We start from the raw sequence: 26,397 nt of genomic DNA, 5'->3' as shown, positions 1-26,397 counted from the left end.
AATTGTCTGGGTCTCCCAATGGAGCGACAAAGAAGAAGGGAATTTTGTTTACTTACCATAAATTCCTTTTCTTCTAGCTCCTATTGGGAGACCCAGCACCCGCCCCTGTTCCCTTCGGGCTGTTGTTCTTTTGTGTACACATGTTGTTCATGTTGAATTGTTCTTTGGTTCATGGTTTCAGTTCTCCGAACATCCTTCGGATTGAATTTACCTTAGACCAATTTATAAGTTTCCTCCTTCCTGCTTTGGCACCAAAACTGAGGGGCCCGTGATGCACGGGAGGGTGTATAGCAGAGGGGAGGGGTTACACTTTTTAAAGTGTAATTACTTTGTGTGGCCTCCAGAGGCAGAAGCTATACACCCAATTGTCTGGGTCTCCCAATAGGAGCTAGAAGAAAAGGAATTTACGGTAAGTAAACAAAATTCCCTTCTTTTCCTTTCCCTCTTTCCTTTTAAGCGCTCTTTCCATTCACACTCTCCTTTATGTGCTCTTTCCCTATTTCCTTCTTTTTCCCCTTTCTGAAATGAATTGCCTAACCAAAAGGAGGCAAAAAGTTGACTATTGTACTGAGAGCAGAGGGAGATTAGCAAGATGAGTGTTCACTTAACCCCTTTATGAATGTCCATCTCCTAACTGGGTAATTTGGTGCTTTCCTTCGGGAGCAGCTGCTGAGCCAGTGTCAGTCGGCCCCTTGCCAGGTTTTATACGTGGTTGGCCGGTCTCATGCACATATCCTATACGGCCTTGTGCTCCATCTGGCGAGTGGCTTGGCATCCTCAGTGCCCATACCTCGTTATTCCCTGTACTTTTTGACAGTAAAGTGTTGCCAATTTCTGATCTGTGACTGAAGAAACGTGTAATGTCCTGATGTCTGCTACCATTCTTTAAGTCCTGGCAAAAAAAATAAAAAATCCATAGCATAGGTAGTACCAATGTTTAATAGTAATAAATATACATTACAGAGGTCGCTGATCACATTACACATGGCCCCTGCTATTTCAGTAGCACACAAAGTGTTAATGGAGAATGGATGCACTGTTAATAATCTAGAGGAGATCATAGTTTACATCTGATCTTATGTTTAGAGAAACTTTTCATTCATGTGAGGAAATCGAAAATACCACCTTTGTCCACTAGGAGGCGGTGTAACATCACTGCTGGTTGATGGCACGGGTTCATTACAAATCTTATAAGAAATCAGATTGGTAAAGTTGTAACTCCAACTCTCAACATTGGGCATATATAGCTACTTGTATGGAAAACTGCAATAAAAATAAACACTGGGCGATTTTTTTTTTTCTTCTTACCCCCCCCCCCATAGAGCTCATTTTTCTGGTATATGGGGCTCAGTGACGGCTTATTTTTTTGCGTCTCGAGCTATTTATAACTACCATTTTGGTCACCTGTTATTGCATTTTATGCAAAATTGGGTCTCCACCCATCTAGCGTTTATTGTATTGCCTATCCAGCGGTAAGTGATGAGTTACCAGAATAAATTAGGTGACCTTTGGCTACCATTTACAGTGGAACCTTGGATTACGAACATAATTGGTTCCAGGAGCGTTACTCTTATATCAAAGCGAATTTTCCCATAGGAAATAATTGAAATGCAGATAATTCGTTCCACAACCCACCAATATTTACTGTATTTATAATAACTTATTAGTCATACAAAATAATGTCCTGTATTCATATAAAATTATTACAGTCACTAATACAACATACTGTACAGTAAAAAGCATAAAGCAAACTGCACATTAGCTTCCAATAGAATTGTTGGTGTGCGGGAGGTACAGTACAAGCGATGTGCTGCACTGGTTAGCCGAAAGCGTACAATTCTGTATCCAAAAATGCAAATTGATAGAACTGTTATATAGTATATACTGTACTGTATACTGTATACAGTACATGTGGACAAAGTTACCTCCAGAGGGCGGTGAAAGGACAGAACCGGACGTGTGCACGGTGAGGATTTGCTCTTATTGCAAAGCATTGCTCTTAAACAAAGTTACACATTTGTAAAAAGCTTTGCTTGTCTTGCAAAACGCTCTCAAACCAAGTTACTCTTAAACCAAGATTCCACTGTATATAGTCGGGGCTGTTTTTCCAACTCTGGACAATCCCTTTAAATCCTAGCGTTGTCAGTGTGTGAGAAGATATGGCAGCAATGCATGCTAAAGGGTTAAATATATAAATGCTGTATACGAGCGGTGTCCAGTCTCCTAATCTACAGCCTCCTCCCATCCACGCTCCGAGGGCCCAATGTGCAGCAATGTCCTTCATGGTGTGATCTCCGAAGATCATGTCTTCTGCTGTTCCCTCACTTCGGGGTAGACGCACGTGCAGCCCACCGTCACCGCCATCTCCCCCAGCACCAGTAGGTCCCCCTCTCTCTTCAGGTAAGGGATGTTCCTTTTAATCTGAGCCACATTCATTTCATTGCCCATACATTTATTAGAGCAAACCACCTCCATAATCCGCTCAGGATACCCTTGGGGGTTCATAATGTGCCTACGAAAATTAAAGAGATTTTTAGAATACAATGTATTTACATTTATTATCTAGTTTTAATCTTTTCCATGTTTTTGCTCAATTAACAAGAAATAATAATGTATCTATGAAACAAAAAAAGTGTAATCCAAAGTACCACTATTGTGTATGTATGTGTATATATTTGTTTATTTACAGTGCCTTGCAAAATTATTCGTCCCCCTTGAATTTTTCTACCTTTTCCCACATTTCAGGCTTCAGGTAGATAAACATTTTAATGTTATGGTGAAGAATCAACCACAAGTGGGACACAATTTATTGCTTATTTTGAACTTTTCTTTAAAAAAAAAACCCTAAAATTTGGGGCGTGCAATATTATTCATTCCCTTTATTTCCAGTGCAGCAAACTCACTCCAGAAGTTCATTGAGGATCTCTGAATGATCCAATGTTGTCCTAAATGACTGTTGATGATAAATATAAGCCCCTGTGTGTAATCAAGTCTCCGTATAAATGCCCCTGCTCTGTGATAGTCTCAGTGTTCTGTATAAAGCACAGAGAGCATCATGAAGACCAAGGAACACATCAGGCAGGTCTGTGATACTGTTGTGGAGACGTTTAAAGCCGAATTTGGTTACAAAAAGATTTACACAACTTTAAACATCCCAAGGAGCACTGTGCAAGTGATCATATTGAAATGGGAGGAGTATCATACCACTGCAAATCTACCAAGACCCGGCCGTCCATCCAAACCTTCATCTCACACAAGGAGAAGACTGATCAGAGATGCAGCCAAGAGGCCCATGATCACTCTGGATGATCTGCAGAGATCTACAGCTGAGGTGGGAGAGTCTGCCCATAGGACAACAATCAGTCGTACACTGCACAATTCTGGCCTTTATGGAGGAGTGGCAAGAAGAAAGCCATTTCTCAAAGATATCCATAAAAAGTGTTGTTTAAAGTTTGCCACAAGCCACCTGGGAGACACCAAACATGAGGAAGAAGGTGCTCTGGTCAGATGAAACCAAAAATTGAACTTTTTTGGCACAATGCCATACAATGTTTGGTGTAAAAGCAACACAGCTCATCACCCTGAATACACCATCCCCACTGTCAAACGTGGTGGCAGCATCATGGTTTGGGTCTGCTTTTCTTCAGCAGGGACAGGGAAGATGGTTCAAATTGATGGGAAGATGGATGGAGCCAAATACAGGACCATTCTTGAAGAAAACCTGTTGGAGTCTGCAAAAGACCTGAGACTGGGACGGAGATTTGTCTTCCAACAAGACAATGAGCCAAAACATAAAGCAAAATCTACAATGGAATGGTTCACAAATAAACGTATCCAGGTGTTAGAATGGCCAAGTCACAGTCCAGACCTGAACCCAATCGAGAATCTGTGGAAAGAGCTGAAAACTGCTGTTCACAAACAACTCCATCCAACCTCACTCAGCTCCAGCTGTTTACTAAGGAAGAATGGGCGAGAATTTCAGCCTCTCCATGAGCAAAACTGATAGACACATACCCCAAGCGACTGCAGCTGTAATCACAGCAAAAGGGGGCGCTGCAAAGTATTAACTTAAAGGGGATGAATAATATTGCACGCCCCAATTTTCAGTTTATTTTTTAAAAAAGTTTAAAATAAGCAATACATTTCGTTCATCTTCACAATTGTGTCCCACTTGTTGATTTCTTCACCAGAACATTTAAAAGTTTTATCTACCGTATTTTTCGGACTATAAGACTGACTTTTTTTCCCCAAAATTTTGTGGGAAAGTAGGGGGTGCATCTTATAGTCCGATGGCTGCGGTGTGGTGGTAGTGGTGGAGTGGATGAAGGCGGGTGCGGTGGTGGTGCAGCGGGTCATCGGAGGCAGGAGGAGGCTGTAGCAGCGCCAGCCGTGACCATGTGGGCCCGCTCATTTGATATGCACACTCATCATCCCGCCCATCATCTCTCAGCCCTGGAGCCGGCGTGGGGGGGCAGTGAATAAGTATGGTACGCTCACCATTCCCCTGCAGCATCGCGGTGTCCTCCTGTCTTTGCCAGCTGCTGTGTGTGGAGAGCGATGAGCACAGCGATGACGTCATGCCTGTACACACGGCTCCACACAGGTCAGCTGACAGGAAGCGAGCGATGCTGCGTGAAGTGAGGAGAGGTGAGTATACAGCGGTGACTCCAACTGTTACCGCAAATCCGGCCACGGCTGAAGTGAGCGCAAGATCCGCGGTGACTTCAGTCAGGTGATGTGCGGTGACAGCTGGAGCCACCATCTGATCCCGGTGGCTTACTTCACTTGCGGCCTGACCCTCAGAGCGGTCGTGCTCTATGGCCGCTCTCTGTGATTGTCAGATGTAGCAGAGCTGGATGCGTCGTGGGACATCGTGTGGATTGTCGGACCTGGGTGTTTAGGGGTTAATAAAGTGGTGAAAGAGGGTGTTTTTTTTGTCTTATTTCAAATAAAGGATTTTTGTGTTTGTGTTTACTTACTTTCACTTACAGCTTAGTGATGAGGGGGTGTCTCATAGACTCCTGCCATCACTAAGCTAGGACTTAGTGGCAGCTATGGGCTGTTGCCATTAACTCCTTATTATCCCGATTGCCACCGCATCAGGGCAATCGAGATGAGCTGTGAAAAGTCCCAGGACTGTCGCATCTAATGGATGCAGCAATTCTGGGCGGCTTCTGGCTGATATTTTTAGGCTTGGGTGGCTCCCAATAATGTGAGTCTTCCCAGCCTCAGAATACCAGCCCCCCAGCTGTGAGACTTTATTTTGGCTGGTTATCAAAATTGAATAAACCGCATGCCGTTTTTTGTTTTTTTTATTACTCACATACAGTGTCAGCAGCAGATCCTCGCCCCATAACAGTGTGTCATGACCACATTTTTTGCTTAAATTAATTTTCCTATATTTTTGTCCTCTAAAACCAGGGTGCGTCTTATGGTCCGGTGCGTCTTATAGTCCGAAAAATACGGTATGTTTGAAGCCTGAAATGTGGGAAAAGGTTGAAAAATTCAGGGGGGGGGGCCTGAATACTTTCACAAGGCACTGTATATACTGTATTTTTAGAAAAAAAAATTCTTGCAAACCTTTTAGGGCTGTTGGTAATTTTTTAGTTATCCTGTAACAATTGTAGACCAACAAACTATGCCACACTTATCGCAATTCCCCTTGTTGCCAGCCTAAGTTACAGGGAAAATCAACAATAATAAAGTGTACAGAACCTTGGTTAACGAGAACAATCCGTTCTGGGATTGTGCTTGTTAATCAAGTTACTCATTCAGCAAAGCAAAATTTCCCATAGGAAATCATTGCAATGCAGACAATTCCTTCCACCACTTGTTAAATGTCCCATCCTGGTCCCCTATTCTGTCATTCCACACACGTACAAACTCACACGCTCACATATTAGGCTCACCTTACCTTCCGTTCCATCGCCGGCCTGCTGCGACTTGCTGTTCTCTAGCACGGGCTGTGTGTCGGGTAACCATGACGACGAGGGAGGAACTTCCGCACCCAGAGCGCTGGCGTCAAAGGCAGGAGCCTCTGATTGGCCAGCACGCTGCCTTTCAGTAGTGTCTTACAGGTGAAGTTCCTGCCTCGTCGCTGATTGTTACCGATACACTGCCTGGAGCGGCGAATTACGGGACCCAGGAGGCCAGCGATGGAACGGAAGGTACACGTATTATGCTTACCTTCTGTTCCATCGTCGTCCTCCTGGGTCTTGTAGTTCGCCACAAGGATTAAGCGAAATTCTCGTTCAGTGGGTCGCATACACCTGCTGTTTGATGTGACCTCACAGAAAGAAGTGCAATGGGGTCAGGTCAGGTGAGTGGAGGCCACTCCACACAGCCACCATACCCAATGACTTGTAGGAAGGTCTCCATGAGGTATCGCTTCACATCCGCAGCCTTGTGAGTTTTACACGTTCTAATCATAGCATTTCTGTATGCAAGGTGTCGATTCGTATTGAATTGATGATGCTCTACAACTTTGTAATTCACTTTTTTTCCTCTATCTCGTTCTCTTTTTGAAATAAAAATGCTACCTCCGTTGTTTTCCACCAGGTGGCACTATAGGTGGTTTCATTGCGTAACGCATGGTTACTTTACTATACCTAGACACCACTTCTATGCCTATAGCTGCCGCCGTTCTCAAGTTAATGGCGGTGAACAGGATATGGGTGGACACACTGTATATTAAAACACCATGTTTGCTTATAAAAGTGTTGATATTTACATTTTAGAATTCTAACTATATATTTTCAGTAAATACTAATATACAATTAATCTAAGAAAGAAAACCCAATTGTTATTAGTAATTTATAAATGAATAAATGCAAACTACGAGAACAAGAGAAATCTAAATCACATTAATATTTGAGGACTGCTCTTTGCCTTAAAAAGGTCAGTCTTCTAGGTACACTTGTACGAAATCCTGGATTTTGTAGGATTGTAGTCAGGTGCAGTATACTATGCAGGAGATTATGATCGTTCCTTTCTTATGTAGATGTAAACACTTGTTAACTGAAACAGAAACTGATGTGTAAGAGGCTTAAAACTGGGAAAGGAACAGACAAGCGTCTACAAAGGTGAGGTTGTGGAAGACAGATTCATGTCGCAGGTCAATGGCAAGAGTGTGCACAGCAACAAGACGCAAAGTAGTTATACTGCATCAGCAAAGCAGACTTGGCTTGTGAGATGTGCTGCTCCAGCTCTTTTGATAAAGCATCTTGAAATCTGAACGGATGAGTACTGTTGGTGCAGCAGTTGGCTGAAGAAACAAAGTGCCACTAATGTAAGATACTTAATGATAGTTTCCCTTTTATAAATTGTGAGCTGTCCAGCAGTGCCATCAGCTCAGAAATGACCGAAACCAGTGAGATCCAGCTACAAAAATTTACTATTCAGAGATAGGTCTAAGGCTATGTGTCCACGGGAGAATGTAGCTGCGGATTTTTCTGCATCAAAATCCGCAGCTTTCCCGCAAAATCCGCAGGTGTGGATTTGATGCCGATTTTGATGTGGATTTTGCGATTTTTTTTTTTTTATTTCCCCCCCCCCCCAATTGTAAAGGCAAAATCCGGATGAAAATCCGCAACAATAATTGACATGTTGCAGATTTTTCCGGACCAAAATCCGCACGAAATCCGCAGCGGAAAAATCCGCAGCATGGGCACAGCATTTCCAAAATGCCATAGAAATGGCTGGGAAGTACCTGTGCTGCAGATTTTCGGGAAATCCGCGGCTTTTCCACGAGAAATCCGCGGCAAAATCTGCGCATTTTCCGCAGCGTGGACACATAGCCTAAAAGTGATCTTTATGGACAGAAGTTAGGCCAAAAAGTCATGCCTTCTACATGGAAACAAGGATAGGCGATTCAATTTAATCCGGATTAATGGTGACTTCAAAGAGATACAGTTAGGTCCAGAAATATTTGGACAGTGACACAAGTTTTGTTATTTTAGCTGTTTACAAAAACATGTTCAGAAATACAATTATATATATATAATATGGGCTGAAAGTGCACACTCCCAGCTGCAATATGAGAGTTTTCACATCCAAATCGGAGAAAGGGTTTAGGAATCATAGCTCTGTAATGCATAGCCTCCTCTTTTTCAAGGGACCAAAAGTAATTGGACAAGGGACTCTAAGGGCTGCAATTAACTCTGAAGGCGTCTCCCTCGTTAACCTGTAATCAATGAAGTAGTTAAAAGGTCTGGGGTTGATTACAGGTGTGTGGTTTTGCATTTGGAAGCTGTTGCTGTGACCAGACAACATGCGGTCTAAGGAACTCTCAATTGAGGTGAAGCAGAACATCCTGAGGCTGAAAAAAAAGAAAAAATCCATCAGAGAGATAGCAGACATGCTTGGAGTAGCAAAATCAACAGTCGGGTACATTCTGAGAAAAAAGGAATTGACTGGTGAGCTTGGGAAATCAAAAAGGCCTGGGCGTCCACGGATGACAACAGTGGTGGATGATCGCCGCATACTTTCTTTGGTGAAGAAGAACCCGTTCACAACATCAACTGAAGTCCAGAACACTCTCAGTGAAGTAGGTGTATCTGTCTCTAAGTCAACAGTAAAGAGAAGACTCCATGAAAGTAAATACAAAGGGTTCACATCTAGATGCAAACCATTCATCAATTCCAAAAATAGACAGGCCAGAGTTAAATTTGCTGAAAAACACCTCATGAAGCCAGCTCAGTTCTGGAAAAGTATTCTATGGACAGATGAGACAAAGATCAACCTGTACCAGAATGATGGGAAGAAAAAAGTTTGGAGGAGAAAGGGAACGGCACATGATCCAAGGCACACCACATCCTCTGTAAAACATGGTGGAGGCAACGTGATGGCATGGGAATGCATGGCTTTCAATGGCACTGGGTCACTTGTGTTTATTGATGACATAACAGAAGACAAGAGTAGCCGGATGAATTCTGAAGTGTACCGGGATATACTTTCAGCCCAGATTCAGCCAAATGCCGCAAAGTTGATCGGACGGCGCTTCATAGTACAGATGGACAATGACCCCAAGCATACAGCCAAAGCTACCCAGGAGTTCATGAGTGCAAAAAAGTGGAAGATTCTGCAATGGCCAAGTCAATCACCAGATCTTAACCCAATTGAGCATGCATTTCACTTGCTCAAATCCAGACTTAAGACGGAAAGACCCACAAACAAGCAAGACCTGAAGGCTGTGGCTGTAAAGGCCTGGCAAAGCATTAAGAAGGAGGAAACCCAGCGTTTGGTGATGTCCATGGGTTCCAGACTTAAGGCAGTGATTGCCTCCAAAGGATTCGCAACAAAATATTGAAAATAAAAATATTTTGTTTGGGTTTGGTTTATTTGTCCAATTACTTTTGACCTCCTAAAATGTGGAGTGTTTGTAAAGAAATGTGACAATTCCTACAATTTCTATCAGATATTTTTGTTCAAACCTTCAAATTAAACGTTACAATCTGCACTTGAATTCTGTTGTAGAGATTTCATTTCAAATTTAATGTGGTGGCATGCAGAGCCCAACTCGCCAAAATTGTGTCACTGTCCAAATATTTGTGGACCTAACTGTATAGGCAGATATATATCCATCATGTAATACCATCAGGAGCCATCTGGCTCCACATTTATTCTGCATTTGGACAACGACCCCCAAAACATCCAGCCAATGTCATTAAGAACAAGGAGTCCTGGAGGTGATGATCTGACCTCAGAGCCCTGATCTCACATCATCTGTCTGTCTGGGATAAAGACATAAGGATCCGCACAAGCCTCATACACAGAAGATTGGGGGTCAGGGCTCCAAGATGTTTGGAACAACCTCCTGCCGAGGTCTTTCATAAACTGTGTACAAGAGAGAAGTTATAGAGATGACAGGCGTACTGAATAATGAGGTTAGAGGTGACGGGCGGCTACCGGATACTGAGGACCGAGGTAATATGCGGTCACTGAATACTGAGGATGGAGACAATGGGCGATTACCGAATACTGAGGATGGAGGAGACGGGCGGTAACCAAATACTGCGGATGGAAGCGACGGGTGGTCACCGAATACTGAGGACGGAACAGACGGGAGGTCACTGAATACTGAGGCCGGAGGCAACAGGCAGTCACCAAATACTAAGGATGGCGGCGACAGGAAGTCACCGAATACTGAGGATGGAGGAGACGGGCGGTCACCGAATACGGAGGATGGAGGCGATGGACGGTTACAGAATACAGAGGATGGAGGCAACAAGCGGTCCCCAAATACTGATGGAATTTACATTTCTCTTTTCTTCATTATTGTATTTTATCACTATAAATGTATAATTTTATTGTTAGTATTATGCAGTTGATTACGTAAAAATAGAAGTTTATACCGTTCATTATGTTTATCGCTTACTTATATCGAAAGGGCACAATGTTTCTTTGCGGGAAGCTTCTGATTTCGCTAACGTCCACTTGGCGGTTGACGGCTTTGTCCACTCGCACCTGGATGTAGTTTACGCCTTTCTTATTTCTGAAGCATGTTTTCTTTTTATCGGGATTCTTGGCACCATCTATGGGGTGCGGGATGAGTACCAGAGCCATAATGGTGATGGCAACCTACAGAAATGGTGAAAGGTTAAGACTTTACTCCAGTTAGAAACTCTCGTTCTTATTCCAATCTTACTACCTATTCTGTGGATGCAAGAAAACCTTCTACCTTGATCACTGGGGGTCTGACTGCTGGAAACCCTCCTGGCCCTGAGCATGTGGTTTTGAAATGGCCTACTAGAATGGAGCGGTGCCGAGCGTGCAAACAACCTTTTCATCTTTGTGGCCTACCAAAGATAGCCCAACTATCTCTGCCAGTTCCATAGACAATAAATGGGGGCTGTTGACCACACGTGGCCACATCTCTATTCTTCTGGGCTATTTCAAAGCCACATGCTCAGAGCTAGGAGGGTTCTTAGCGGTCGGACCCCTACTGATCATAAAGTTATTCTTACTCTATATCTTCTTTAGTAAGGACAGGATAGCCTACCTGGACTACACTTGAAATTTCCACATAACAGCCCACGTACAGTCTTTTAAGTAGTACATTTCAGCAAAGGGTGCAGCACTAAATACTCAAACTTTCAAAATACCCCCAAAATATGTCATTTTAATGATGTTACGTATTTTTTGTGATGTGGGCTGTCAGCTCCCCATTTAAGTAGTGGACGTCTTCCTGTGACAGCAGCGACCAGGGCTCGCTCTGATCGCTGCTGTTTAATAGTTTAAATGCTGCTATCAATGCAATCGCAGGCGGCTGATGGGGCATCATGACAGTTGAGGGGGGGGGGGACATGATCTGTTGAATGCTCCCATAGCTGCCATGTATCGCAGTGTATAGAATTAGCGATTGCTATATACACCCTAAGGCCTCCGATACACTTCCGCATAAAAAACGTACGTGTCTCACGTTTTGTTTTTCGGGTCCGTGTTCCGTTCTTTATGGGCGTTTCTCCGGTACGTGTGACATCCGTGTGATGGCGTATGCTTGCCGTGTGTGCCTGTGGAATGCCCGTGTGGTGTCCGTATGTGTTGATTGGTGTGTGTTGTACAATGTCGTTGCTACATACCCACTGATAGCCGACACAGACGGAGACGAGCGATGAGAATGAACTCTGGTGAACCTCACCCAACTTCATTGTCATACCACGGCTCTGTCTGTGTGGGGCGTCCTGATTAGTGGACATCCGTGATGGACCACCGGTGTCCGCTAATCCCCTGAGTATCTGAAGTTAGCGGCGACATTAGCTCTGACGTCACTCAGGCTACCCGCGGCTAGCTGGAGTCACCCACCCGACACCGCAACTCACCTGTAACTTCATCGCTGATCGCGCAGCTCACTTCACTTCAGCTCACTTGGGCGATTCGCTGTCACAGTTGGAGGATCCAGCGGTGGCCATGAGTAACCTGACTGATGTCAGCGGTGATCGCGCGGCTCACTTCAGTCACTTGGGCGACTCGCTATCACAGGTGGAGGATCCAGCGGTGGCCGCGAGTAACCTGAGTGACGTGAGCGGTGGTCGCACGGCTCACTTCAGTTGCTGCTTGGAGGTGATAGCGGTCATTGTGTGTGGCCGCTCCTGTCACCTTCATGTACAGTAGCAGAGCTGAGAGTGTCGTGGGACATCCATGGATTACGGCGGACAAGGAGGGGTTTTTTGGTTTTATTACATTGGTGAACGAGGGTGTTTGTTTGTGTTTATTATTCTAAATAAAGGTTTATTTGTTTTTGTGTGTTTTATTTACTTTTAATAACAGGTTAATCATGGAAGTTATCTTGGGGAGACGGCTGCCATGATTAACCTAGGACTTATTGGCAGCTATGGGCTGCTGCCATTAACTCCTTATTACCCCAATTGCCTCTGCACCAGGGCAGTTCGGGAAGAGTCGGGTAGAGTCCCGGAACTGTCGCATCTAATGGATGCGGCTTTTCCGGGTAGCTGCTGGCTGATAGGGTGGTGGGCTCCCCATAATGCGGAGCCCCCCATCCTAACAATACCAGCCTCCTGCCGTATGGCTTTACCCTGGCTGGTATGAAAATGGGGGGGGGGGGGGGGACTGCAATGCCGGTTTTTAAAATTATTTATTTATTTTACTGCACAATATAGACGTGGCCACCGGCTGCTGTGATTGTTTGCAGTGAGTCACCTGTCACTCAGCGTGGGGGCGTGTCTGACTGCAACCAATCATAGGCGACGGTGGGCGAGGGAAGCAGGGAATAGTAGATTGAATAATGAGTGGCCAGCATTTTCAAAATAGTTAAAGCCGCCATAGCTTTTGCACAGCTGTTCATCGCCGCGCTGGTGATCGGGGATCGGTGAGTATGAGACGGGGAGATACAGACCAACCGACAAAGGGATATTGACTGACAACCACAGAAAAAAAGGGAAATTGACTGACAACCACATAAAAAATTGACTGACATCGCTCACTAAAAAACGCACATGAACGGTGCGTGTAGCACACGGACATGCTACGTGTGCCGTCCGTACAGGAACGGACCCATTGACTTTAGCGGGTCCGTGCCTGCGTGATGCCGGCGAAAAACTGACATGTCGAGTGTGTTGGAAAACGTAGGGTAGCATTGGTGTACGTGTCTCCGTGCCGCCGGTACGTGCAAAAACGTACCAGAAACGTACCGGCGGCACAGATGTGTGTCGGAGGCCTAAGAGGGAAAAAAAAAAAAATAATAGAGGAAAATATATATAATATAAATATAAATATAAATATATATATGTATATATATATATATATATATATATAATATATATATATATATGGTGTGTGTCTCTCGCTCTCTTTTACTCATTATATATATACAGGGCTGTATTTTGCCTTCGTGCTGCCCTAGGCACTTTAAGTGGTCGCGCCCCTTAGTGACAACGTAAAACTGAGTTTTCGCACACGACATCTGTTTAAGGCAGATCTACTCTGTAGCACACTTTAAAAAGTATCAATAAGAAACGAACCCCCCCCCAATGGGAATCACCACAGGCACATCAAAACATAGCATGAGTATAAAATATTCCCACCACACCGTCCCCACTTATATACTGTGACTGTGACACTGCCCCTAATAAACACCACACTGCCCTCCCTTATAAACTACTGTATATCCACCACACCTTCCTCGATTATGAAATATGATCTGTACATTGTGAGGAGGGAGCAGCATGATGTGAGGACAATGTCCCATGCATGCTGCCCCCTCCTCACAATGTCCCATGCATGCTGCCCCCTCCTCACAATGTCCCATGCATGCTGCCCCCTCCTCACAATGTCCCATGCATGCTGCCCCCGCCTCACAATGTCCCATGCATGCTGCTCCCTCCTCACAATGTCCCATGCATGCTGCCCCCTCCTCACAATGTCCCATGCATGCTGCCCCCTCCTCACAATGTCCCATGCATGCTGCTCCCTCGTCACAATGTCTCATGCATGCTGCTCCCTCCTCACAATGTCCCATGCAAGCTGCCCCCGCCTCACAATGTCCCATGCATGCTGCCCCCTCCTCACAATGTCCCATGAATGCTGCCCCCTCCTCACAATGTCCCTTGCATGCTGCCCCCTCCTCACAATGTCCCATGCATGCTGCCCCCTCACAATGTCCCATGCATGCTGCTCCCTCCTCACAATGTCCCTTGCATGCTGCCCCCTCCTCACAATGTCCCATGCATGCTGCCCCCTCCTCACAATGTCCCATGCATGCTGCCCCCTCCTCACAATGTCCCATGCATGCTGCCCCCTCCTCACAATGTCCCATGCATGCTGCCCCCTCCTCACAATGTCCCATGCATGCTGCTCTCTCCTCACAATGTCCCATGCATGCTGCCCCCTCTTCACAATGTCCCATGCATGCTGCTCCCTCCTCACAATGTCCCATGCATGAGTATAAAATATTCCCACCACACCGTCCCCACTTATATACTGTGACTGTGACACTGCCCCTAATAAACACCACACTGCCCTCCCTTATAAACTACTGTATATCCACCACACCTTCATCGATTATGAAATATGATCTGTACATTGTGAGGAGGGAGCAGCATGATGTGAGGACAATGTCCCATGCATGCTTCCCCCTCCTCACAATGTCCCATGCATGCTGCCCCCTCCTCACAATGTCCCATGCATGCTGCCCCCTCCTCACAATGTCCCATGCATGCTGCCCCCGCCTCACAATGTCCCATGCATGCTGCTCCCTCCTCACAATGTCCCATGCATGCTGCCCCCTCCTCACAATGTCCCATGCATGCTGCCCCCTCCTCACCATGTCCCATGCATGCTGCTCCCTCGTCACAATGTCCCATGCATGCTGCTCCCTCCTCACAATGTCCCATGCAAGCTGCCCCCGCCTCACAATGTCCCATGCATGCTGCCCCCTCCTCACAATGTCCCATGAATGCTGCCCCCTCCTCACAATGTCCCTTGCATGCTGCCCCCTCCTCACAATGTCCCATGCATGCTGCCCCCTCCTCACAATGTCCCATGCATGCTGCTCCCTCCTCACAATGTCCCTTGCATGCTGCCCCCTCCTCACAATGTCCCTTGCATGCTGCCCCCTCCTCACAATGTCCCATGCATGCTGCCCCCTCCTCACAATGTCCCATGCATGCTGCCCCCTCCTCACAATGTCCCATGCATGCTGCCCCCTCCTCACAATGTCCCATGCATGCTGCTCTCTCCTCACAATGTCCCATGCATGCTTCCCCCTCTTCACAATGTCCCATGCATGCTGCTCCCTCCTCACAATGTCCCATGCATGCTGCCCCTCCTCACAATGTCCCATGCATGCTGCTCCCTCCTCACAATGTCTCATGCATGCTGCCCCCTCCTCACAATGTCTCATGTATGCTGCTCCCTCCTCACAATGTCCCATGAATGCTGCTCCCTCCTCACAATGTCTCATGCATGCTGCCCCCTCCTCATAATGTCTCATGTATGCTGCTCCCGCCTCACAATGTCCCATGCATGCTGCTCCCTCCTCACAATGTCCCATGCATGCTGCTCCCTCCGCACAATGTCTCATGCTTGATGCTCCCTCCTCACAATGTCCCATGCATGCTGCTCCTTCCTCACAATGTCCCATGCATGCTGCTCCCTCCTCACAATGTCTCATGCATGCTGCCCCCTCCTCAGTGTCCCATGCATGCTGCCCCCTTCTCACAATGTCCCATGCATGCTGCCCCCTCCTCACAATGTCTCATGCATGCTGCCCCCTCCTCAGTGTCCCATGCATGCTGCCCCCTTTTCACAATGTCCCATGCATGCTGTCCCTCTCCATGAGCTCCTAATGCTGCCTTCCTCTTTTCCATAATGAGACCTTCATGTTGCCCCACTCATGCTAAGACCACCACACTAACGCTTATGCTGAGACCCCCCACACACACACTACCCCACTCTTGATATTGACTCCCCTACATTGCTCCACTCCATACTGATCCCACACATGCTGCCCCTTCTTCACAATGAGCTCCCAATGCTGCCCCCTCTTATTCTGAGTCCTTACACTCCCCCCACCCAATCGATTTTGTCATTGCACTATCCCTCATCCCTTGTCCTCTGTCTCTAGCATTAGCCCCTCTCTCCCACTCCCCCAGCATCAGCCTCTCTCCCCCAGCATCAGCCTCTATCTTCCCTCAGCATCAGCCTCTCTTCCCCAGTCTCAGCCTTTGCCTCCCCCCAGCCTCAGCCTGCCCCAGTCTCCGCCTCAGCCTCCCTCCAGCCTCCCTCCAGTCTCAGCCTCAGCCTCCCTCAAGTCTCAGCCTCAGCCTCCCTCCAGTCTCAGCCTCAGCCTCCCTCCAGCCTCCCCCCAGTCTCTGCCTCTGCCTCCCTCCAACCTCCCCCCAGTCTCTGCCTCTGCCTCCCTCCAGCCTCCCCCCAGTCTCAGCCTCAGCCTCCCTCCAGTCTCAGCCTCAGCCTCCCTCCAGCCTCCCCCCAGTCTCAGCCTCAGTCTCCCTCCAGCCTCCCCCCAGTCTCAGCCTCCCTCCAGTCTCAGCCTCTGCCTCCCTCAAGTCTCAGCCTCAGCCTCCCTCCAGTCTCAGCCTCAGCCTCCCTCCAGCCTCCCCCCAGTCTCTGCCTCTGCCTCCCTCCAGCCTCCCCCAGTCTCTGCCTCTGCCTCCCTCCAGCCTCCCCCCAGTCTCAGCCTCAGCCTCCCTCCAGTCTCAGCCTCAGCCTCCCTCCAGCCTCCCCCCAGTCTCAGCCTCAGTCTCCCTCCAGCCTCCCCCCAGTCTCAGCCTCCCTCCAGTCTCAGCCTCTGCCTCCCTCCAGCCTCCCCCAGTCTCTGCCTCTGCCTCCCTCCAGCCTCCCCCCAGTCTCTGACTCTGCCTCCCTCCAGCCTCCCCCCCAGTCTCTGCCTCTGCCTCCCTCCAGCCTCCCCCAGTCTCAGCCTCTGCCTCCCTCCAGCCTCCCCACAGTCTCAGCCTCTGCCTCCCTCCAGTCTCAGCCTCTGCCTCCCTCCAGCCTCCCCCCAGTCTCAGCCTCTGCCTCTCTCCAGTCTCAGCCTCTGCCTCCCTCCAGCCTCCCCCCAGTCTCAGCCACTGCCTCCCTCCAGTCTCAGCCTCTGCCTACCTCCAGCCTCCCCCCAGTCTCAGCCTCTGCCTTCCTCCAGCCTCCCCCCAGTCTCAGCCTCTGCCTCCCTCCAGCCTCCCCCCAGTCTCAGCCTCTGCCTCCCTCCAGTATCTGCCTTTGCCGCCTCCCCCCCCCGCATGCGCAGATCTCTGGTCTGCATTAGAGACACTCCCACGCTCCTTATGAATCCACTTACCTGCTCCAGTGCCCGCCGCCATCTTCCTGGCTCACGTGAGTATCCTCTTCTGACACCGGCTTCCATCACGGCGTCCTCCACGGCGTCCTGCTGTGAGCTCTGCATGTGACGTCCACACAGCAGTGGACGCAGCACAGAGGAAGGAGCTGATTGGCGCGCGCCTGTGACCCCGGAAGTGCAGGCGCCGGCAGTTCCGGGGTCAATCAGCTCCCTGTGCTCAGCGGCCACAAAAAAAAAAATGTAAAAAAAAAAAAAAAAAAAAATAAATTTTTTTTTTTTTTTTTGCTGCCAGAAGGTGCCGCCCCTCACAATCTGCCGCCCTAGGCACCGGACCACGGGTGCCTAATAGTAAATACGGCCCTGTATATATATATATATATATATATATATATATATGAGTATATATAATCAGTACATGTGTGTGTTTTACTCGCTCAGTATGTGTATCTATTTCTCTCTTTATTTTTTTAAAATATGTAAAAATATATTTTATATATATAGAGTAAGAAAATATATAAAATATAGTAATATATTTACTATATATAGATAGAGTAAGATATAAAAAAAAGTTTAAAAGATGTAACAAACTTAAAGTCGACACATTGAAAAAAAAAAAAAGAAACAAAAAACCCGTGAGAGTTCTCAGAAAATGGTGACGCAAAGCAAAACTTTGTACAAACTTTTTTTTTTATACCAATGCAAATCTAAAAAAAAAAAAACAGTATTGAGATTTTGTTTAATTAGCCATTTTCTCTGCACTTAGAATTATTTTCAGTTTTTTTCAGAACATTATAAATATATAAAGTGTGAACACAATGTTGACTTCTAAACTACAACTCATCCCGCAAAAGACAAACCCTCATATGAGTATGTTGATAAAATTAAAAATTAGAAACGTTCTGATTCTTAGGGTACATGCGCACGCTGCTTCTTTTTCGTGTTCACAAACTGCAGCCAAAACTGCACCTTGTCAGAGAGAGCCTGGAAATGTCACAAAAAATGTAGGTGCTTTTTTGGTGCGTTTTTGCTGCTTTTTTGGTGCGTTTTTGGCTGCAGTTTTGTCAACAATTGTTTCATGTATTTTTCAGTTCAAACAAGCCCATAAAGCTTGTTAAATTGGAAAAAAAAATAATTAGAAATAAATAAATAATTAAAAAAAACTGGCGTGCGGTCCCCCCCAATTTTAATGCCAGCCAGATAAAGCCATACGGCTGAAGGCTGGTATTCTCAGGATGGGGAGCTCCACGTTATGGGGAGTCCCCCAGTCTAACAATATCAGTTAGCAGCCGCCCAGAATGGCCGCATCCATTAGATGCGGCTGTTCTGGGACAGTACCCGGCTCTTCCCGATTTGCCCTGGTGCGTTGGCAAATCGGGGTAATAAGGAGTTATTGGCAGCCCATAGCTGCCAATAAGTCCTAGATTAATCATGTAAGGCGTCTCCCTGAGATACCTTCCATGATTAATCTGTAAGTTACAGTAAATAAACACACACCTGAAAAAATTCTTTATTAGAAATAAAAAACACAAACAAATTCCCTCGTTCTCCCATTTAATAAGCCCCAAAAAGCCCTCCATGTCCGGCGTACTCCAGGATGGTCCAGCGTCGCTTCCAGCTCTGCTGCATGGAGGTGACCGTAGAAGCAGCAGACACCGCCGCTCCTGTCACCTCCACGCAGCAACTGAAGACAGCTGCGCGATCAGCTGAGCTGTCAGTGAGGTTACCTGAATCCAGCGGTGGCCGCGAGTAACCTCAGTGACAGCTCAGCTGATCGCGCTACTGCGTGGAGCTGACAGGAGCGTGGAGGACGGGACTATCAGCGGCGGCAGCGAGAGGGGGATGGACATTGGCAGCGGAAAACATTGATTTTTCCCTCTCGCTGCCGCCGCCACTGATAGTCCCGTCCTTCACATCATCTCCCCTGTGCGTGCACGCTGGGGACAGTGGTACTTCGGGGAACACGTGAAGGACGGGACTGTCAGCGGCGGCGGCAGCGAGAGGGAAAAATCAATGTTTTCCACTGCCAATGTCCATCCCCCTCTCGCTGCCGCCGCTGATAGTCCCATCCTCCACGTGTTCCCCGAAGTACCGCTGTCCCCAGCGTGCACGCACAGGGGAGATAATGTGGAGGACGGGACTATCAGCGGCGGCAGCAGCGAGAGGGGGATGGACATTGGCAACTGAAAACATTGAGCTGGGGACAGCGGTACTTCGGGGAACACGTGGAGGACGGGACGGGACGGGAACACGTGGAGGACGGGACCACTTGCCTGTTACCTCACTTCCTGACAAATCACCTGCGTTTTTGGTACCAAAAACGCAGGTAAAAGGCAGGTAAAATGCACCACTTTTGATTAGCGTGCATTTTTCCTGCGTTTTTGATGCCCTCATTGATTTCAATGGGTGACAAATGTTGACAAAAACGCAGGAAGGCTACATGCGCACGCTGCTTCTTTTTCGTGTTCACAAACTGCAGCCAAAACTGCAGCCAAAACTGCACCTTGTCAGAGAGAGCCTGGAAATGTCACAAAAAATGTAGGTGCTTTTTTGGTGCATTTTTGCTGCTTTTTTGGTGCGTTTTTGGCTGCAGTTTTGTCAACAATTGTTTCATGTATTTTTCAGTTCAAACAAGCCCATAAAGCTTGTTGAATTGGAAAAAAAAAAATTAGAAATAAATAAATAATTAAAAAAAACGGCGTGCGGTCCCCCCCAATTTTAAAACCAGCCAGATAAAGCCATACGGCTGAAGGCTGGTATTCTCAGGATGGGGAGCTCCACGTTATGGGGAGCCCCCCCACCCTAACAATATCAGCCAACAGCCGCCCAGAATTGCCGCATACATTAGATGCGACAGTTCTGGGACTGTACCCGGCTCTTCCCGATTTACCCTGGTGCATTGGCAAATCGGGGTAATAAGGAGTTATTGGCAGCCCATAGCTGCCAATAAGTCCTAGATTAATCATGTCAGGCGTCTATGAGACACCTTCCATGATTAATCTGTAAATTACAGTAAATAAACACACACACCCGAAAAAATCCTTTATTAGAAATAAAAAACACAAACACATTCCCTCATTACCAATTTATTAACCCCGACAAAGCCCTCCTTGTCCGGCGTAATCCAGCATGCTCCAGCGCCGCATCCAGCTCTGCTGCATGCAGGTGACCGGAGAAGCAGCAGACACCGCCGCTCCGGTCACCTCCATGCAGCTAATGAAGACAATAGCGCGATCAGCTGAGTTGTCACCGAGGTTACCCGCTGTCACTGGATCCAGCGGTGGCCGCGAGTAACCTCTGACAGCTCAGCTGATCGCGCTACAGCGTGGAGCCGGCGGCAGGATCGTGGAGCCAGCGGCAGGAGCGTGGAGCCGGCCGGCGGCAGGAGCGTGGAGCCGGCCGGCGGCAGGAGCGTGGAGCCGGCCGGCGGCAGGAGCGTGGAGCCCGGGACTGTCAGCGGCGGCGGCGGTGGCGGTGAGAGGGGTCCATCATCTCCCCTGTGCGGGGACCGCGGTACTTCGGGGAACACGGGGAGGACGGGACTATCAGCGGCGGCGGCAGCAGCAAGAGGGACAAATCAATGTTTTCAGCTGCCAATGTCCATCCCCCTCTCGTTGCCGCTGCTGATAGTCCCCGTCCTCCACATCATCTCCCCTGGGGACAGCGGTACTTCGGGGAACACGTGGAGGACGGGACGGGACCACTTGCCTGACCTCACTTCCTGACAAATCACCTGCGTTTTTGCTAGCAAAAACGCAGGTAAAAGGCAGGTAAAATGCACCACTTTTGATTAGCATGCATTTTTCCTGCGTTTTTGATGCCCTCATTGATTTCAATGGGTGACAAATGTTGACAAAAACGCAGGAAGAATGAACATGCTGCATTTTTTTTGTCACAAACTTTTGACAAAAAAAACGCTGACAAATAAACTGCAGTGTGCGCATGACAAATCTGACTTCTCATAGACTTTGCTGGGAAGTCAGATGTCAGAAAGTTCTGCTGACAAAACTGCAGCCAAAAAAGCAGCAAAAAAGCAGGAAAAAAAGCAGCGTGCGCATGTAGCCGAAGAATGAACATGCTGCATTTTTTTTGTCACAAACTTTTGACAAAAAAACGCTGACAAACTGCAATGTGCGCATGACAAATCTGACTTCTCATAGACTTTGCTGGGAAGTCAAATGTCAGAAAGTTCTGCTGACAAAACTGCAGCCAAAAAAGCAGGAAATAAAGCAGCGTGCGCATGTAGCTTAGAAGAAAGAAGTAACAAAGGTAAATAAAAGCACAAAAGCTATAATTTGGTTGGGTGGGGGGGGTGTTAATGCAGGCCACATCTTGCTTTGTGGCAATGCTGGAAAAACTATCAATGAGTTCATAATAATACACTGTCAACAAAGCAAGCAAGGCATTCTACTGCCATCTGTTTTTCAAAGAAAAAAAAAAAGCAGTAAACCCAATATATATTTTTGGACACCATTTTTTCTGAATTAGGTGTCCTCAGAGCCAGTCCTCTTGCAAAGAGCCACACTGGACACATCTGTCACCTCTGCCTAAATAAAGGACTTAACCCTTTTAGATATTACTGCTGAGAACAGATATAACCCGTGAAAAAAACCTAGTATCAAGTGTTGTATTTCTCTACAGCACAACCGCAGGACAAATGAAGTATTGCACAATAGCCGCTAACTTCAATGGTATATATAAAGTGTGGAGATCCCCCAGAGTACGTTTTCTAAGGTCTTCAAAAGCGGCAACTTTTTCAAGCAGAAACCGATTCAGGAAAACATTCCTTCTTTGGAGGAGTTTTTTCCCTTAAAAGTTTTTGAAGAGTTTTTCTCAAAGTGTTTTGAATGTATAGTGCCAAGTTTGAAGCAGATTCCATCAAGACCCTCTTTGTAAAAGCAACATGCACCTTTTTTTCTTTTTGTCTACCACTGTTATTCAAAACCACTTCAGAAAAAAAGTAAATTACTGAAGTAAAAAAATAAAATTTTTATATATATATTTTTATTTTATTTATATTATTATTATTATTATTATTAATAAAAAATAGCAACTTTCCAAGCGTTTTAGAAGGTTTTTAATTTCAATAAAGAAAATATATATAATAATTACGTTTATTTTTTTAGGTTTTTAATTATATATATATATATATATATATATATATATAAAAATCAGATTATAAAAAAAAATATATAATCAAATATAATATATAAAAATGTAAAGTATATATATATTAGTATACATAATATATAATTATATATATATACATATATACATATATATGTGTGTGTATGTGTGTGTATGTATGTGTATGTGTGTATCTATATATATATATATATATATATATATTATAGAATATATATATATATATATATTATAGAATATATATATATATATATATATATTATAGAATATATATATATATATATATATTATAGAATATATATATATATATATATATTATAGAATATATATATATATATATATATTATAGAATATATATATATATATATATATATATATATATATTATAGAATATATAAATTAGTAGATTCACATTGAAGGCATCAAACCTATTAATTAACGCATGTGGAATGAAATACTTAAAGTGTGAAACAACTGAAAATATGTCTCATTCTAGGTTCTTCAAAGTAGCCACCTTTGGCTTTGATTACTGCTTTGCACACTCTTGGCATTCTCTTGATGAGCTTCAAGACGTAGTCACCGCAAATGGTTTTCCAACAGTCTTGAAGGAGTTCCCAGAAATGCTTAGCACTTGTTGGCCCTTTTGCCTTCACTCTGCGGTCCAATTCACCCCAAACCATCTCGATTGGGTTCAGGTCTGGTGACTGTGGAGGCCAGGTCATCTGGCGTAGCACCCCATCACTCTCCTTCTTAGTTAAATAGCCCTTACACAGCCTGGAGGGATGTTTGGGGTCATTGTCCTGTTGAAAAATAAATGACGGTCCAACTAAACGCAAACCGGATGGAATAGCATGCCACTGCAAGATGCTGTGGTAGCCATGCTGGTTCTATATGCCTTCAATTTTGAATAAATCCCCAACAGTGTCACCAGCAAAGCACCCCCACACCATCACACCTCCTCCTCCATGCTTCACGGTGGGAACCAGCCATGTAGAGTCCATCCGTTCGCCTTTTCTGCGTCACACAAAGACACGGTGGTTGGATCCAAAGATCTCAAATTTGGACTCATCAGACCAAAGCACAGATTTCCACTGGTCTAATGTCCATTCCTTGTGTTCTTTAGCCCAAACAAGTCTCTTCTGCTTGTTGCCTGTCCTTAGCAGTGGTTTCCTAGCAGCTATTTTACCATGAAGGCCTGCTGCACAAAGTCTCCTCTTAGCAGTTGTTCTCGAGATGTGTCTGCTGCTAGAACTCTGTGTGGCATTGACCTTGTCTTTAATCTGAGCTGCTGTTAACCTGCCATTTCTGAGGCTGGTGACTCGGATAAACTTATCCTCCGCAGCAGAGGTGACTCTTGGTCTTCCTTTCCTGGGGCGGTCCTCATGTGTGCCAGTTTCTTTGTAGCGATTGATGGTTTTTCCTACTGCACTTGGGGACACTTTCAATGTTTTCCCAACTTTTCGTACTGGCTGACTTTCATTTCTTAAAGTAATGATGGCCACTCGTTTTTCTTTACTTAGCAGTTTTTTTCTTGCCATAATACAAATTCTAACAGTCTGTTCAGTAGAACTATCAGCTGTGTCTCCACCAGACGTCTGCACAACACAACTGATGGTCCCAACCCCATTTATAAGGCAAGAAATCCCACTTATTAAACCTGACAGGGCAATCCTGTGAAGTGAAAACCATTTCCGGTGACTACCTCTTGAAGCTCATTAAGAGAATTCCAAGAGTGTGCAAAGCAGTAATCAAAGCAAAAGGTGGCTACTGTGAAGAACCTAGAATATAAGATATATTTTCAGTTGTTTCACACTTTTTTGTTAAGGATTTCATTCCACATGTGTTAATTCATAGTTTTGATGCCTTCAATGTGAATCTACAATTTTCAGAGTCATGAAAATAAAGAAAACTCTTTGTGTGTACTGTATATACTATAAATACTATAAATAAATAATAATTATAATAATACTGTGTATATATATAATATATATATATATTAGCTGTAGTGCCCGGGCGTTGCCCGGGATAGTAACTGTCTCTCTCCCAGTTTCTGTCTGTGTGTCGCTGTCTGTCTGTCTCTTTCCTTGTCTGTCTATGTCTCTGTCTGTCTGTCTCTATCTCTCTGTATTTGTATCAGTCTATCTGTCTCTATCTCTGTGTCTGTCTCTATGTGTGTGTCTTTCTGTCTCTCTCTTTCCCCGTCTGTCTCTTTCCAGGGCTGTCTCTTTCCAGGGCTGTGTCTGCATGTGTCTCTGTCTCTCTCAATCCGTTCCCCCACCGACGACATATTCCCTCACACACAAGCTTCTTATACTAACAGTTTATTTTGTTCCTATAGCAACCGCTGACAGCTGCTATCAATAGTCTATAGCTCCCAGCTACATTTAGTTTAATGGAGGCTTTTTTTTTGGAGAGTAACTGTAAAGCGCGGGGTTATATTTTCCCGCCCAAACATAGTCTATGACGTTCCCTGATTCACATGGGGTGTCTGTGCAAAATTTCATGATTGTAAATGCGACGGGGTGGATTCCTTTAGCGGACATACACACACACACACACACATACATACATACATACATACATACATACATACATACATACACACACACACACACACACACACACACACACACACATACATACATACATACATACATACATACATACATACATACACACACATACATACATACATACACACACACACACACACATACATACATACATACTCAGCTTTATAGATTAGATTTATATATAATATATATATATATATTATAATTTTTTTTATTATATATTTTACATTTATAATATTATTAATATATTTTTATTTTTTTTTAATTAAAATTAAATTAACCTTCTAAAAACGTTTGGAAAATTGCTATTATTTTTTTAATAATAATAATACTAATAATAATAATCAATAATAATATAATTATTACTATATTTTCCAAGCGTTTTTGAGAAGGTTTTTTACGGATCTTCAAAAAAAACCTCTGTACCTGCTCTCCACTCTGGGTTATGGGTGGAGGTCCAGAATAGGATCATCCCTCTGTTACTTCAGAATCCCCTGATTTAAAAAAATCATATATATTTTTTTCTAAATTAGAGGATTCCTGGGCAGAAAGCAAGAAGCTATAAAACGTGAAAAAGGTAAGGAGAAGCCTTGAGACATCAATCATTCTAAATACAATGTTTTGTTGTAGCATAAGTCACCATAAAAAAGGGAAAAAAATACTCTAGTAGTTCAGTGGAATACTATACACCATAAAGGAATTTTTTGTAATGTACAAATATATAAATAAGTATAAATTTGCAAATGCCTCTTAAAAAAATAAATCTAAATATTTGCATTGTGGCCAGAAAATTAAAAAAAAAAAAAAAAGTAAAAATATAAAATGACAAATAATACAAAATCCAAAATGGAATAATCCTAATGCATAAGTAAAAAAACGGCCTATATATTACCTGCCACCTTAGCCAGTTGCTCATCTGCCTCATCCTCGTGACTGGTGTCGGGCAGCCGATGTTTGGGGTGATACTAGGAACCTGTGGCTGTATTATAAATCTGGGGAGGCCACACCTTTCTTCATGTGGCTTCAGCGTGCACTTGACTGGTCACAGATACATCTGAGGTTAGGCTATCGATGCAGTAATCATGCAAAATGCTCAGCAAATATAACACATTTACCTCAAAAGCCACCACTAACAGACTACAATGAAGACATCTTTCATTTCCACTGCAAAGAAGGAAAATTAAATTGCTACTTCAACACTTTTTCCACTTGACATTGCTTTGCTCTAGATTCGGCTTCAGAGCATTTTGTAAGATAATTGTGTACAATCCAGTATTACAGCAAACAGACTGGATCAACAGCAGTATATCCAGCATCTTCTTACATCAGCACCCTTGGTATCTCCATTAATAGATCAGACTGTGGGCCACAGTGTTACCAGACTATTACCTCAGGACCCCCTAGTTC

General features: G+C 45.1%; 1 protein-coding gene across 1 annotated transcript; it reads right to left on the bottom strand.

Moving 5' to 3' along the window:
* Positions 1-1,322: 1,322 nt before the first annotated feature.
* Positions 1,323-25,937, bottom strand: LOC142295741 (interleukin-17A-like). The gene is made up of 3 exons (XM_075338833.1): positions 25,883-25,937; positions 10,376-10,578; positions 1,323-2,512 (listed from the first exon to the last, which is right to left on the bottom strand). Exons 1-3 carry the CDS (start codon positions 25,913-25,915, stop codon positions 2,302-2,304), a joined length of 447 nt encoding a protein of 148 aa, XP_075194948.1. The 5' UTR covers positions 25,916-25,937; the 3' UTR covers positions 1,323-2,301.
* Between the last annotated feature and the right edge of the window lie 460 nt (positions 25,938-26,397).

The sequence above is a fragment of the Anomaloglossus baeobatrachus genome, chromosome 3 (assembly GCF_048569485.1).
Source record: "Anomaloglossus baeobatrachus isolate aAnoBae1 chromosome 3, aAnoBae1.hap1, whole genome shotgun sequence".
Taxonomy (NCBI): domain Eukaryota; kingdom Metazoa; phylum Chordata; class Amphibia; order Anura; family Aromobatidae; genus Anomaloglossus; species Anomaloglossus baeobatrachus.
The sequence above is the reverse complement of the archived record's forward strand: the minus strand, read 5'-3'. Positions and strand labels throughout refer to the sequence as shown.